General features: G+C 36.4%; 1 protein-coding gene across 2 annotated transcripts in view; it reads left to right on the top strand.

Moving 5' to 3' along the window:
* The window catches only part of oca2 (oculocutaneous albinism II), a 91,387-nt gene that overhangs the window by 20,221 nt on the left and 57,828 nt on the right, over positions 1-13,338 (top strand). For both annotated transcript variants that reach the window (XM_079628934.1, XM_079628935.1), the window contains 8 exons: positions 61-133; positions 677-837; positions 1,700-1,782; positions 2,086-2,239; positions 7,241-7,312; positions 8,101-8,166; positions 9,274-9,330; positions 12,588-12,712. In XM_079628934.1, the coding sequence (XP_079485060.1) occupies positions 61-133; positions 677-837; positions 1,700-1,782; positions 2,086-2,239; positions 7,241-7,312; positions 8,101-8,166; positions 9,274-9,330; positions 12,588-12,712 (791 nt within the window). The remainder of the gene's footprint in view (positions 1-60; positions 134-676; positions 838-1,699; positions 1,783-2,085; positions 2,240-7,240; positions 7,313-8,100; positions 8,167-9,273; positions 9,331-12,587; positions 12,713-13,338) is intronic.

The following is a 13,338-nucleotide window of genomic DNA, read 5'->3' as shown; positions in this document are numbered from 1 at the left end:
CATAGCTCAATTTTATTTGTCTGTCTTTGTGACAATAACTATATTTATTTGGATCATCAGCTGTTTTTCAGCATGTATCCTGACAGGGAGAGCCCCTGGAGGATGCTGGCAGTCTCATCTACTGAGAGCTTCTGTATCCTCGCCATTTGTGTACTTTAGAGAATCTGCATTGTATGGGTTTGCTTTGACTTGATAAATAAGAATCATTAATGCACAAGTCAAATATTGTGATGATGCGTGCCACTGCGCTAACTCCTCAGACCCTGCAGGGATTTTATATTTGGTTCGGAGATTGCACTGAAGGGCTGTTCTAATTCATTTCCGTTTCTGTGACAATCTCACCATCTGCTATTTACAGCGGCCTGTGTCATGGTAACAGTCTTGCCTATGACTTCGTGCATAACAACAGATCTGCCTGATACATGCGGCAATCTGTGAGTCCTGCAGAGCTGTAGAGATGAATGTGAAGAGTGAACAATGCACTGAAGTGCTGCAAAGTACCTTCTGCTGGTGGGAGAGGATTGTCTGTCCGAAATGAAACGATGGCCAGCTGACATCTGTTTGCGATGCTCTTCCAAAACACTCAGGTTAACGCTTGATGGATATTTTGTGTTGTGTATTTTCATTTATATCCCTAGTCCATGGAAGTTTTCCTTAACCTAACTGAACACTGTAGCCATGAATCTTACTGATTTTCGTGATAACTCCCTGCTGAAGCTGCAGGTTGGTGGTCCGTTTTTGGGAGAGATAGAGGCAGTACAAGAGGCCCAGGAGTATATTCTGATCCAAGTGGAGCAGACTGAAGAGGCGGGGCCTCGCCGGAGAAGAGCTCAGCAGGTTAGAGTTGTTTAAACACAGCCGGCAGGAACAATTAGGCGCTTAATCCTACCAGCAGAATAAACTCATATTAAAATAGTTAAAGACTCAATGTGATGATCTTCACCTGTGGTTACTATAGGCACATTCCACAATGTATGGCAACCAGACAGTGTCAAAATTCTTTCTTATTTTTTAACAATATATCTATTGTTTAATTAATTGAAACCCATAAAAAAATTGTATGAAACATTTAGCTTTAAGGTGTATTTACACTTTAGTTTGGATTTTTTATCTTATGCTCACCAAGGCTGCATTGATTTGATCAAAAATACAAGAAAAACTAAAATACATTTTAAAATTAGTTTTCTATTATATTGTGTTTTAAAATGTAATTTATTCCTGTGATGACAAAGCTAAATTTCAGCAGCCATTACTTCAGTCTACAGTGTCACATGATCCTTCAGAAATCATTCTAATATGCATGTATGTATATACTTCAATACTAAAATAAGTTGGTGCTCTATGAGCATTTCATATTATTATAAATCTTGAAACAGTTGTGCTGCTTAATATTTTTGTGGAAGGATTTCAGGATTCTTTAATTAACAGAAATATAATATTAATAATATAATATATAATAATATAATATAATATTGTATATATATAATATTAAATAATATTGTTATATTATTATTTTCATGTAGAGGCATTTATACATTTGAAGGTGTCACTTACTAGTATCCAAATACTTTTGGAGGCTGCTTTATGTGAAATATTTTCTTCAATATTTTCTATTTTCAAATATTTTCTCCTCTCAAATAGTCTTTAGCCTAATAGCCTAAACATTCACATTATAAACGGTAAGTTTTTTTCCCAACAGGTGCTTTATAACTGGACTATACCATTGCATTCCCAACGAAGTGACCAAATTCTGAGAACAAGGACATTTGAAATGGTTAGCAGGTACGATTACACAATCCTCATCACATAAGATCTTGACAATTCCACTAATAAGCTGGAAAATCCAGGACCAAATGGAAAGACATTTCATGTTGTACAATGCACATTATTGCATCTGCTGGATATTGAACATGTAGAATTATCTTGTCATACAACTGTTAGATTTTAAGTTAATCCGATTTTAAATTGTGCTTTTAGTTCAGTTAATGTGATCATGTGATAATGTGGGTTTTGCGGTAGTTCCTGTCATGGAATGTGCATTTATGTGTCTCCACATCTGTAATCTGTCTTTCTCTTCCCCTCAAGCGCTCCTATTCTGATCAGTGTGCAGGCCTTTCTGTTAGACAGTCAGGTGGTCCCTCTGTCCATGACTCACCAGTCGCTCTATGTAACCGTGGAAACACAGGTGCTTATCGCTGGATTGATCCTGGCAGGAGTCTATGTGCTCATCATCTTTGAGGTAAAATATGTGGAAGACATTATTTTTCACACTGCAAGATAATCCATTCAATGGTCTTTCATGACTCATCCCATATTTCATCCCCTAAAACAAGCTCATCTCGGCTGTTTAGCCACATTGACTCTGTGCAGAGTCGACTGATATTTTTCTGTACATGTCTGTAGTCTTTTGGAACTTCTCAGGAAAAGTAGATGTCACGGTGGGAAAAAAGTTGTGTCTTCAGATCCAGCACTGTACTGAAATTAGCAGTGGCTATTCATAAACTAACGTTTTTATTTGTACCACTGTTGAGCACTAGAGGTCACTGGGCTCTACTAAAGTTAACAGGAAGAGGTTTCTACTGGCCCACACAAACTGACAGAACACAGAAGCATGTTGGATTTTTGGAATATCTGAAACTTTTTTGTTTCTCATATTCTATTGCAACATCAAATTGAATTGGTCCAAATGTCAGAAACCAATTTTTATTTTTAAATTTAACTGAAAAAAAATACACAGTTTTAAGCCTTTGTAACATTTAAAGTGGAGAAAAATTATGAGGTAAAGTTGAGAATTCTGCATTATTCTCATTATTTAGGTCACTAATTGGTCAAGTAAGACATGATCCTGAATCAACATGTTTTGTTGATCCTGGAACAACATTCTTGTCTGAAAATGATAACTTATACCTAAAATCAAAGGGAAATAATATGTGAATAACACTGATATAGAAGCACCTGGCCCTGGTTGTAAGCCTAATCTTGACATAAACTGTAAACTTGTCCCTCAAATCTGATTGGTTAATTTGGAATGTTGATCCAGGAACATGTTGTACTTGGTGAAATAAAACAAATAAGCAATTCAGGTCAGTTCCTTTGTCGAAAATGTCAGATGTCCCTTGCTTCAATTGAAGCACATAAATGCATACTTCAAATCAGTCTGATAACATGGATCATCCAGTTTTACACACACTTTTGGAGTTCATGCAGCTTGAGTGCTGCTGTCAATCAGAGGGACATACTGAATACTAGGACAGTCTGGCATTCACTCAAATGCTGATAATTTAATTCGTTATAAAATTTTATGAAATAGAAGCATTTTCACTAGTGGTCTCTTTTGGACCTTATTGTAGTAGTAGAACTCAATTTTCTGGTCTCTTTCACTCATGATGCCTGAAATGGCCAGCTCTCATTTAAAATGAATCATTTCCATTTTTTTTTTGGTCACTACAGTATATATCTCTTTTTGTGTGAACGGTTCTTAAGGGATATAGATTATTACAAAGCCTCACAGCAAAACACTCCTCCACATTTTTAACTTCCTCTTCTCCCTGTAGTGCACACTTTTTAGAGTTTGTGAGAAAGCGCCGTTTTAGTGTGGCTCCAGGGGGACATGAGGGCAGAGGGGACCTCCCTTCTTAATTACATTTATTTCTTCAGGAGGGACAACATGCTGTGTGTCGAAGAGTTTAATTAGGCCTTTGTGAGAGTGCTAATGGAGACGTTGGGGGCCCATGTTTCCGCTTTTACCGAAACACTACGTTAATACTAATGCTTCATAAATATGGCTACCCAGTTATCAAGGTAAAGAAAATATTGTTTTTAAAATGAAACTAATGAATTTTATGCTGTTTAAGTGAGTCATCATAATTGTATTTATTGTGCTTTTAAAACATGGTTACTTTGGGTAACATTACCTCTTTGATTTTTTTTTCATGAGGAATTTACCAAAACCTCGTCCCAATTAGAACGTCTTTAAGAAAAGATTAGGTGAAGTTCATCAGATAATCACATTGTTGAAGACTGCATTATATTATATTATATTATATTATATTATATTATATTATATTATATTATATTATATTATATGATTATATATTATAATGTATTATCAACCCCCAAGTCTTGTGGTCCCTTGTTGTTTAAAGGATTTTTATGTTGAAGTTCATTTTCTGTTCCTATTGTTTCCATGTTAACTTCCTGTGTTTAGTTCCTGTTTTCATGTGTCACCTTGATTGTTTTCATGGTTACCCTAATTTGTTTCCATGACTACTCATCACCTACACCTGTACTTCTTTAGCCTTTGTGTATTTATACCAAAGTGTTTCTTGTGAGTCTTGTTCCTACATGGATGTAACAGTTCAACATAAAAGTATTTTACACAACAAGGGACCACAAGATTGGGATTTTGACAAATATTATATTATATTACAGTGCTATGCATAAGTTTAGACACCCATGCTAAAGTTGACTAAAAAGAGGAATAAAAAATCATCTTTTGGAAATTGAACTTAATGCCTTAATTTAAAAAAATAGGAAAAATACAACCTTTAAGGACACCAATTTTCTTTGTGAATGAATAATGTATCGTAAATAAATAAATGTTCTTCCTTAAAATACAGGGTGCATAAGTTTGGACACCCCTATGTTAAATTCCCATAGAGGCCGGCAGATTTTTATTTTTAAAGGCCAGTTACTTCATGGATCCAGGATACTCTGCATCCTGATAAAGTTCCCTTGGCCTCTGGAATTAAAATATCCCCACATCATCACATACCCTTCACCATACCTGGAGATTGGCATGGAGTACTTTCCATAAGATCATCTCTCAATGCAAATCAAACCAGCTGTTAGGCTAACTGAAATAAAACCATGCCAATCTCCAGGTATGGTGGAGGCTATGTGATGATGTGGGGATATTTTAATTCCAGAGGCCAAGGGAACTTTATCAGGATGCAGAGTATCCTGGATCCATGAAGTAACTGGCCTTTAAAAATAAAAATCTGCCGGCCTCTATGGGAATTTAACATAGGGGTGTCCAAACTTATGCACCCTGTATTTTAAGGAAGAATATTTATTTATTTACGATACATTATTCATTCACAAAGAAAATTGGTGTCCTTAAAGGTTGGATTTTTCCTATTTTTTTTAATTAAGGCATTAAGTTCAATTTCCAAAAGATGATTTTTTATTCCTCTTTTTAGTCAACTTTAGCATGGGTGTCTAAACTTATGCATAGCACTGTATATTATATTATATTATATTATAATTTTTGTGCAACCCATATACTTACTGTATCAGGCATGATTTGAGACCTTCAAAAGAGAGTCTTGTGTTTCAATGAAGGCAAGAATATCTGCCATCGTCAATCCCCTTTTGTACACTGGAGTTCACATGGTCAGTGTCACAAATCTGCGAGTTTGATTAGTGAAGAAGTATTAGTGCAGAATCTTACATATTTCTTGTTCATTTTATGTCATAAGAGTTCTTGGTTTAAAATCTTTTTTTTTTCTTTTTTTTTACTTTAAAACTTAGTTATTTCCAAGTTAGCATAGATTTGATTTGCATAAGAGATTCCACAGAAGTCTGTGCTCTCAGACTTTAGGACCCCATTGTAAATAAGGAAGCTTTTTTTGTATTGACCCGGGCCTTTTCTTCCTATCTGCATTGCACAGCAGCTTGTTGATAATCCTCAGTGCTGATCTAGAATCAGCACTCTGAAAACTACTTTGATTAAAAGGGCTCAGATGGTGAGTTTCATCAGCAGCTCTGATAGCTAAAACTCATTTGCCCCAAGAGAGGGCAAAACCTGAAATCTGAGATATATAATAGTATAATGTGCTTATAAATATTAATATGCCTTAAAAGATTCATGAATAATGTATTTTTACAATCTAATTGCAGATATCTTGTAAACATTTTAATAATGGCTGATAGATTATTCCTAAATTACACTAGAGTAGCAGTATCTGAGTAAATGGGGGGCTTTGGGTATAAAACTAACATTACATCTCACACAGGCACATTTTGACATTTAATTTAGCCATAAACTGTTTCTTGGACTATAATTAAGAGTAATTGGTTTAAATCACAAAACAGAGAAGCATTAGTCTCAGAGGATACTTTCTTATGCAAAGCAACACAATGCATATCCATGTTGCTGATTAATTCTGCTCAGAAAGCAGTGTTCAACAATTTATCTTAATGACCGGTTTTAGACTTACAATCACAACATTGCACCAAGTGTTCCTCCCCCTCAGGGAAGTTGTCGGACTGACACAGATTACTTGCTCCTTCGAGACTGGAGTCATTAGCTGTTAGCCTGCATGTTATGTACTCATCGTCCTTCTTTCGCTCTTCTAGCTGATTACACAGTCTTGTAATGACTGCTCCATCTTGCCACATGACACTGACAGAGGTGCATCAGACAAAGCTTGATTCAGGTGTCCCAGTCAAGTGCTCTCACCAAGAAAGCAGATGCTGATATCTGACAATGCACTTTAAGGCGGCGCTTTTAGTCCAGAGGGTGATTGAAGAGCAGAAAATCAGAAGATGCTGTCGCCTGACACATATCGTTGTAGATCGGAATTTATCGTTTGATTATAAGAGTTCACAACAGGGTCAGAATGCATTTAATGTAAGAAATGAGGTGGATCAAACAGCAAAAGAACATAAATGAAGTGTGGGGAAGAGGGTTATTTGGCATTTTGAATCAGCAAATTTGTTTGGCTGTCCAAAGTCTTGTGTATTACATATTTAATAGTGTTTGCCAAGGCAGGCATCGTTATTACGGTTGCTGATGTGGAGGGTTAGAGATTTGAACAAACACCTTATCTCAAGTACTACAATTTTGTGCTATGGGTGAGAATGATACCTCTTATCATGGAGCTTGTTTAGATGAGTTGTGCTATTACTTTTCTAAGCAATCAGGCATGATTTTTGCCTGGCGGGTGATAACACTGCAAGAAAACAGCTTATATTGAAGGAGAACATAATTGAGAGACTTTGAGGGGAAATCTTTGAACATCCTAGCAACCATAACATGCTTAAAAATAACATGCTTAAAAGCAACCACTCTAGCATTGTGCTTAGGCTAGCACAAATCTATTTTGTAGTACATTGTGGCTATTAGTATTTGACCAATATAGCAACAACAACAAAAATCTGTTGAGTTATTACCGTGCTGATCCCCCCCTCCCACCTTATTTATTTATTTATTTTGTTTCGTTTTCTGTGTTCCCAGATTGTCCACCGCACTCTGGCTGCAATGTTAGGATCCCTGGCCGCTCTGACAGCGCTGGCTTTCATTGGAGATGTAAGTTTGGTTTTAGAGAATGTTATTTATTCCATTCTGATTATGATTGCTTAGAATGTGTTAAGAGTTGGATAGATAGATAGACAGACAGACAGAGAGACAGACAGATGATCTACATTTACCCAATGAAGTAAATCAGACTGGGCCATTTCACATAAATAGTATATTGGTAATTGCACTGATTTACTCTATTTTGAAGCGTAATATTGTGAATAATTTAAATATTGACGTTCTCTCTGCAGATCTACAAATTAGTTATTGTATTCCAGAAATTGGAGATAAGTGCGTTATTTGAACGCAAGTGAAATTACTCGGTGCACTTCTCTGTAGTCTCAAATGTCTTTTTTTTTACTATGAACTTTAAACTTGGTTGGTTGGTAAATACACCAGTAATCATCAGAATACAGTATGTAGTTCAATGCAAAAAAAAAAAATAATTAACACAACTTCACAATTTAAGTTGACTAAACTTAAACTTTTAAGGCAGCACAAACACGTACATTTTTAAGTAAAAAAATGTATATAGTAAATATATATAAATGTGCATTGTTGTTTCAACTTAAAAAAGTGTTTGTGCTGCCTTCAAATTTTAAGTGTAGTCAACTTGAATATTTGTGTTAGCGCAAGTTAAATTCGGATAAGTCATTCGAATGCAAAATTTTAAGTTGTGATAGCTAATTGCAACAATAATTTTTTATTGTATTGGAAGCAATTATTTCAACAATTCACTGTAAGTCTGGAATGTTAAAATGCTCCTCTGTATCCATTCCATTGTCTCTTTTCTGTAGAGGCCGAGTCTGATGACTGTTGTGGAATGGATTGACTATGAGACACTTGCCTTTCTGTTTGGAATGGTAAGTCTAATTCTAACAGGTCAATAGGAGCTCTCTTGCAGCTTTTTTACTCAATCATCCTGAGCAGCAGGGATCCGACAGAATGTATTAAATATAAAGTCACAGAAGGGCTTTTTCAAATGAAAAAAGTAAAAAGGTAAAAAATGGTGCTTACTATTTTATCAATATTACTGTTGTTAATCAAACATGCATTGAAGTTCGGCATGTAAATTAGTGCACCATTTCCGCTATGAACATGAATGATACCTCAAAAGGGTTACCTCACAGCATTAGAACCTGGAAAGATGTCCTGCTAAGTGCTTGACAGGCTAACAAGCCCCTAATCCAACCCCTAACCTGAACCCATATCAGCCTCTCAAGCTGCTCAATCTGACAGGCACTTAGTGGGGCACCTTTCTTTAATGTGCTGTTAACCTAGAGCTTCTTTTAGAAAGAATTCTTTAGGGGTCCGAGATCATTTATGGTGTTTCTTTGCATTGTACTTACTTTGCAGCAGCAGAGCACTAGGTTGATTTTAGAACATGTGAAATGTTTGTTAGATATGTAAGGCTGGTTGTCTGCATATGACATTAGTCCACATTTTACATGGTAGTGCAACAAAATGTGACCAAAAAATACGAATACACATTAAAAACACACAGCCTCTCTAATATTATTGCTAAAGTGCCACCCTTTTCAAGATCTCTGTTTGTTCAGCTGCTGTCTCCATGGAAACAAATACGTTCAATCAGCCCTCATCCAAAAGACTACATGTAGGAGTATGTGAGGAAAGGCATAAAAGAAAATCAGAGACTGATGATAGAAAATGATTCACAGCATCTGTCAATTTTAAAGACTGGCTATGAAACGTGAGCTTTAATAAACTCAGAAATATTAATGTTTCTCCTTATTGATTTTCTATTTTTTAAGGATGTCTGTTTCTGTATCTGAGGCGCCCCCAAAAAAAAAAAATCAGAGAAGGCTATATGTGGCATAAAATTGAGTGAGAGACCGTGCGTGTGGTATTTGAGACATAATGTGATTTTATAGCAACACATGTGGCAGTAAGCACTAAAAATAGAAAGCATGAAATGTTCAAGTCTCATAACCCTTACTATTTACTTTCAGATGATACTGGTGGCTATATTCTCCGAGACTGGTTTCTTTGATTACTGTGCAGTCAAGGTGAGTTTTCTCAATCTTTATGTTGAAAATGCTTGTTTGTGATTTGTTTTGCAGATGTCTGATTTAGCAAGATACAATTTATTGGTTATGTCCTCATATTTTCTGTAAAATTAGGCCCTTAAATCTAATATTATATATTATATTTTATAACATTCAATTACATTCTGTCAATTACAGTATATACATACAGATACAAATAACCGTAACATTATATAATAAGGTTTCGTTAGTTAACATTAGATAACTAGTTTAGTTAGCATGAACTATCAATGAACAATACTTCTACAGCATTCATTCATCTCAGTTAATGTTAATTTCAGCATTTGTTAACATTAGTTAATGCACTGTGAACTAACATGAACAAACAATGAACTACTGTATTTTTATTAACTAACATTAAAGGGGGGGTAAAATACTTAGTTTCAGTCAATCTCATGTTAATCTTGAGTACCTATAGAGTAATAGTGCGTCCTTCATATCTCCAAAAAGTCTTTAGTTTCATCATATTTATAAAATAAAAATACAGCTTTCCGATTCTATCCGGAAAAAGCCGAGGTCCTTGATTCTGGGCGTGGGCGGAGATATAGAGTCAAGCGGGAGCATCCACAACATACAAACTGCATCCACTGTTCCAGTAACACTGGGTTCTTTGGGAAGCTGAACAAGGTAAACTTTCCCTCACATCCCAAAACACACTTTTTTGGAGACATTCTTGACATCAACCATTCCTATTTAGCGCTGCTGATGATGATTTCCGGTAGTAGCGCGTCGATGAAGCGCGGTCTTTCTGTGCGTGAACGCGCTTTTCCGAGAGCAATGCTCATATAAGGAGTTCCACTCTGGTCTACGTCATTAGATCTACGATAGAAAAAAACCAGCCGAAACGTGTTGCAACCCGGAAGTATGATTTTCAGCACAGAAATTCTCTGTTATTCGTTCAAAATAACTTTTCAAACTTTGGCCATTATTAGCATGAGAATCCATCTCTTTAACACTGTAAACAACTCTGAATACATGAAACACCATTGTACCCCCCCTTTAACAAAGATTAGTAAATACCGTAACAAATGTATTGCTCATTGTTAGTTCATGCCAGTTAATCCATTACCGTAATTACAGTTCTGGCATGAAACTCTGAATGGTGCAGGCTGATAGGTATTCATATCTACTTAGCACAGCTGATTGGTTGCTGTTGCATCAATGGCCAATGAGCTTGCTGCTCAAACATTCAAATACTTGGCATTGTTTGCTGTTAACAGTTTGCAGCGCACTTTCAGAACCCTTCCCCAGCGCCACCTGTATAGATCTGCTACGTGGTTAATTCTTGTATGTTACATGTGCAGCAGCAGCAGCATGTCTTACATGCTCACAGCAATGTGTGTGAATGTATTTGCAGTAGCGAGTCTCGGTACTTGCTCTGCAGCAGCGTAGCAGATCTATTCCGCCAAGACCAAATACATTAACATTGCCATAAATATTACCATGCCAATCTCTATTACCATACCAATCTCCAGAGAGTTGTCATGACCGAACTAATGTTAACAAATGAGACCTTATGGTAAAGTATTACCAAAATAACTACTAACAGTTAGTCAGCAACAAAAAGGTTGCTGCAAGTGGTCTGCTGTCTGATATGATTTTATTTCACATTATTGATATCAGTTTTTGTTTTAGTCAATGTAATCCCATCATGCTACTTTACCCAGCAAAGTAAAGAAGCAGCTAGCCTGAAAATCCCTATCATTCACTCTCAAGCAAAGTGATGAGAACCCCACAAATGCTTTATACTGTATATGAAATTTATGGGTGAATATCAAGCCCCAATAGAGATGCGAAAAGAAATCAGATGGAACAAATCTTTGTCAAATCATGCAAATGTTTATAAAGCGTGAAGATAATGGGTTAGAAGTAATGAAAGCCTAAAAATAAATCTTACGAGGAGCATTCATTGGATGGATATCTCATCCCTTATTTTCAGGAAATCTCTGGACTGCTGTAAAAGCCCTGTTGTAACGCTATGGATGTGCTGTGGATATTTATGAGGGCACACGCTTATGTCCTCTCATCCCATTCATGAATATTAACAGGGTTCTGGACAAGGGCATGTCCCACAAATTAAAACATTGCCATAGAAACAACCCTCTTGATTGAACACCATCTCACACTTCTTCTATTAGCATGTGTAGTCATGTGTGGCTGTGTTACTCTTTGGCTGTGTCCGAAATCGCCCCCCATACCCTAAATAGGTCTAAGACACTATTTGAGGGGACAGCCATTAGTAGTGGTGTCCAAAACCATAGTGAACATTATCGAGTGCACTCATTCAATCCCACAATGCACCGCAATAACGACCGTGCAACCAATGTACGCTCAACGGCTAGAGAATACCCATAATGCACTGTGAGAGTCGCACGTTGAATGAATTCCTGCGTCTGACCAAAAGATGGCGCCCGCAGCTGAATCATCCATCCATCCATTTTACAAACCCCTGGTCCAAAGTGGCTAAAGCGTAATATCATACATTCATTGATTATTAAATTGCTGCTAGTTTGCTACATTTCAAATTATTAAAAATGACAGAAAAATGACAGAAAGCACAAACTATGCGATAGTTGCAACCCTTTTGTCAGACTTGTTTTCATTCACTCCTTCAAGTGGACTATATTAGTTGAGTAATGTAGAAAATAGTGAATAGGGGCGATTTCGAACACAGCATTTGTTTTTTTTTGTCAGTTACCATTGTTTTGAGTCAGGAAGTGGTGACATCACAGGTGGGTTAGAATCCCCCGGTGTTACCACTTGATTAGAATGATTCCAGACAGCCTGATAATGTCTCCATAGTGACAGGCTCAGTGCAGGTCTTTAAAAAAAAAAAAATCGCATTATTCTTTTCTTTTCAGACTTGAACATTCTTTTAATTCTAAAGCTTGAATGAGCAAACACTTATGGATCATTGTCAGTTTTTAGAGTGAATTCCTCATTAAAGTTCACTTTTGAACATTGTGTTCTAAGACCCCCTCTGAGGACCGTATTTCATTCTCTGTCTTTGAGACGCTGTTAAATCTGTCTCTCATTCCCACTGGAGGATTTTTGGAAAACATGATTTTGTTAATGTTCATAAACAAAGGCAAGCGATTTTTGGCTTCATTTATTTCTGACCCAGTTAGTTTTCATTAATGTAAAGTAACAAGAAAAGATCTAACTTTGTAAACCAATCTTTAATGTATTCCTTAAGAGTGTTCTTTGTCTCCGCACAGGCGTATCAGTTATCGCGAGGAAGAGTGTGGCCCATGATTATCATTCTCTGTCTAATTGCAGCCGTTCTGTCAGCCTTTCTTGATAATGTGACAACTATGATGCTCTTCACCCCTGTTACAATCAGGTAATGGTCGCTCTTCCTGAAAAAAATCTATCTTCCTCTTTTATTTCTCTTTTGACTTCTTTTTTAAAAACCCGGTTTAGTAATGTGCTTACAATAAAAGTTTATACAGCAAGCAATTGCTCACAATTGCAATTCTGGAGGTTTCCCGAAGTCTAACAAAACATTGTATTTTAATGTTTTGTTAGACTTCAAGGAAACCTCCAGAATGCCCGGCCCCATAGACTTTCAGTGCTTTGCTGTACACATGACTTTTATTTTTACAAACTGATGAACGAATTCAAATGATTTTCTTGGTAATTGACAGCATGCCACAGATGCTGTCAATAGAGTTAAACTTGTATTTATGCTGGAACATTCCTTTAAAAGAAGTCTGTTCAGCTGAACTACTGCTAACAAAAAAGAAAAATCCCAGAAGGCCTTGGCTTTTTTTCTAGACAATAATTTCGTTGTCAGTCTGCTTAGTATTATATGAGGATATAAAGAGTCATGTCTCCATGCTATAAACTTCCTGCCTCATTGCTCGTTTCAGCTCCATTTGAGCTTATTTTCACCTTCCTTCTTTTCACCGTTACACATCGTCTCTCAGTGTGATTCATCGGTGCCTGTGCACATTATATTTGTGTTCC

This window comes from Phoxinus phoxinus (assembly GCF_949152265.1).
Source record: "Phoxinus phoxinus genome assembly, chromosome: 11".
Classification (NCBI taxonomy): Eukaryota; Metazoa; Chordata; class Actinopteri; order Cypriniformes; family Leuciscidae; genus Phoxinus; species Phoxinus phoxinus.
Note: the sequence above shows the minus strand (reverse complement) of the source record. Positions and strands in the feature narration are given on the sequence as shown.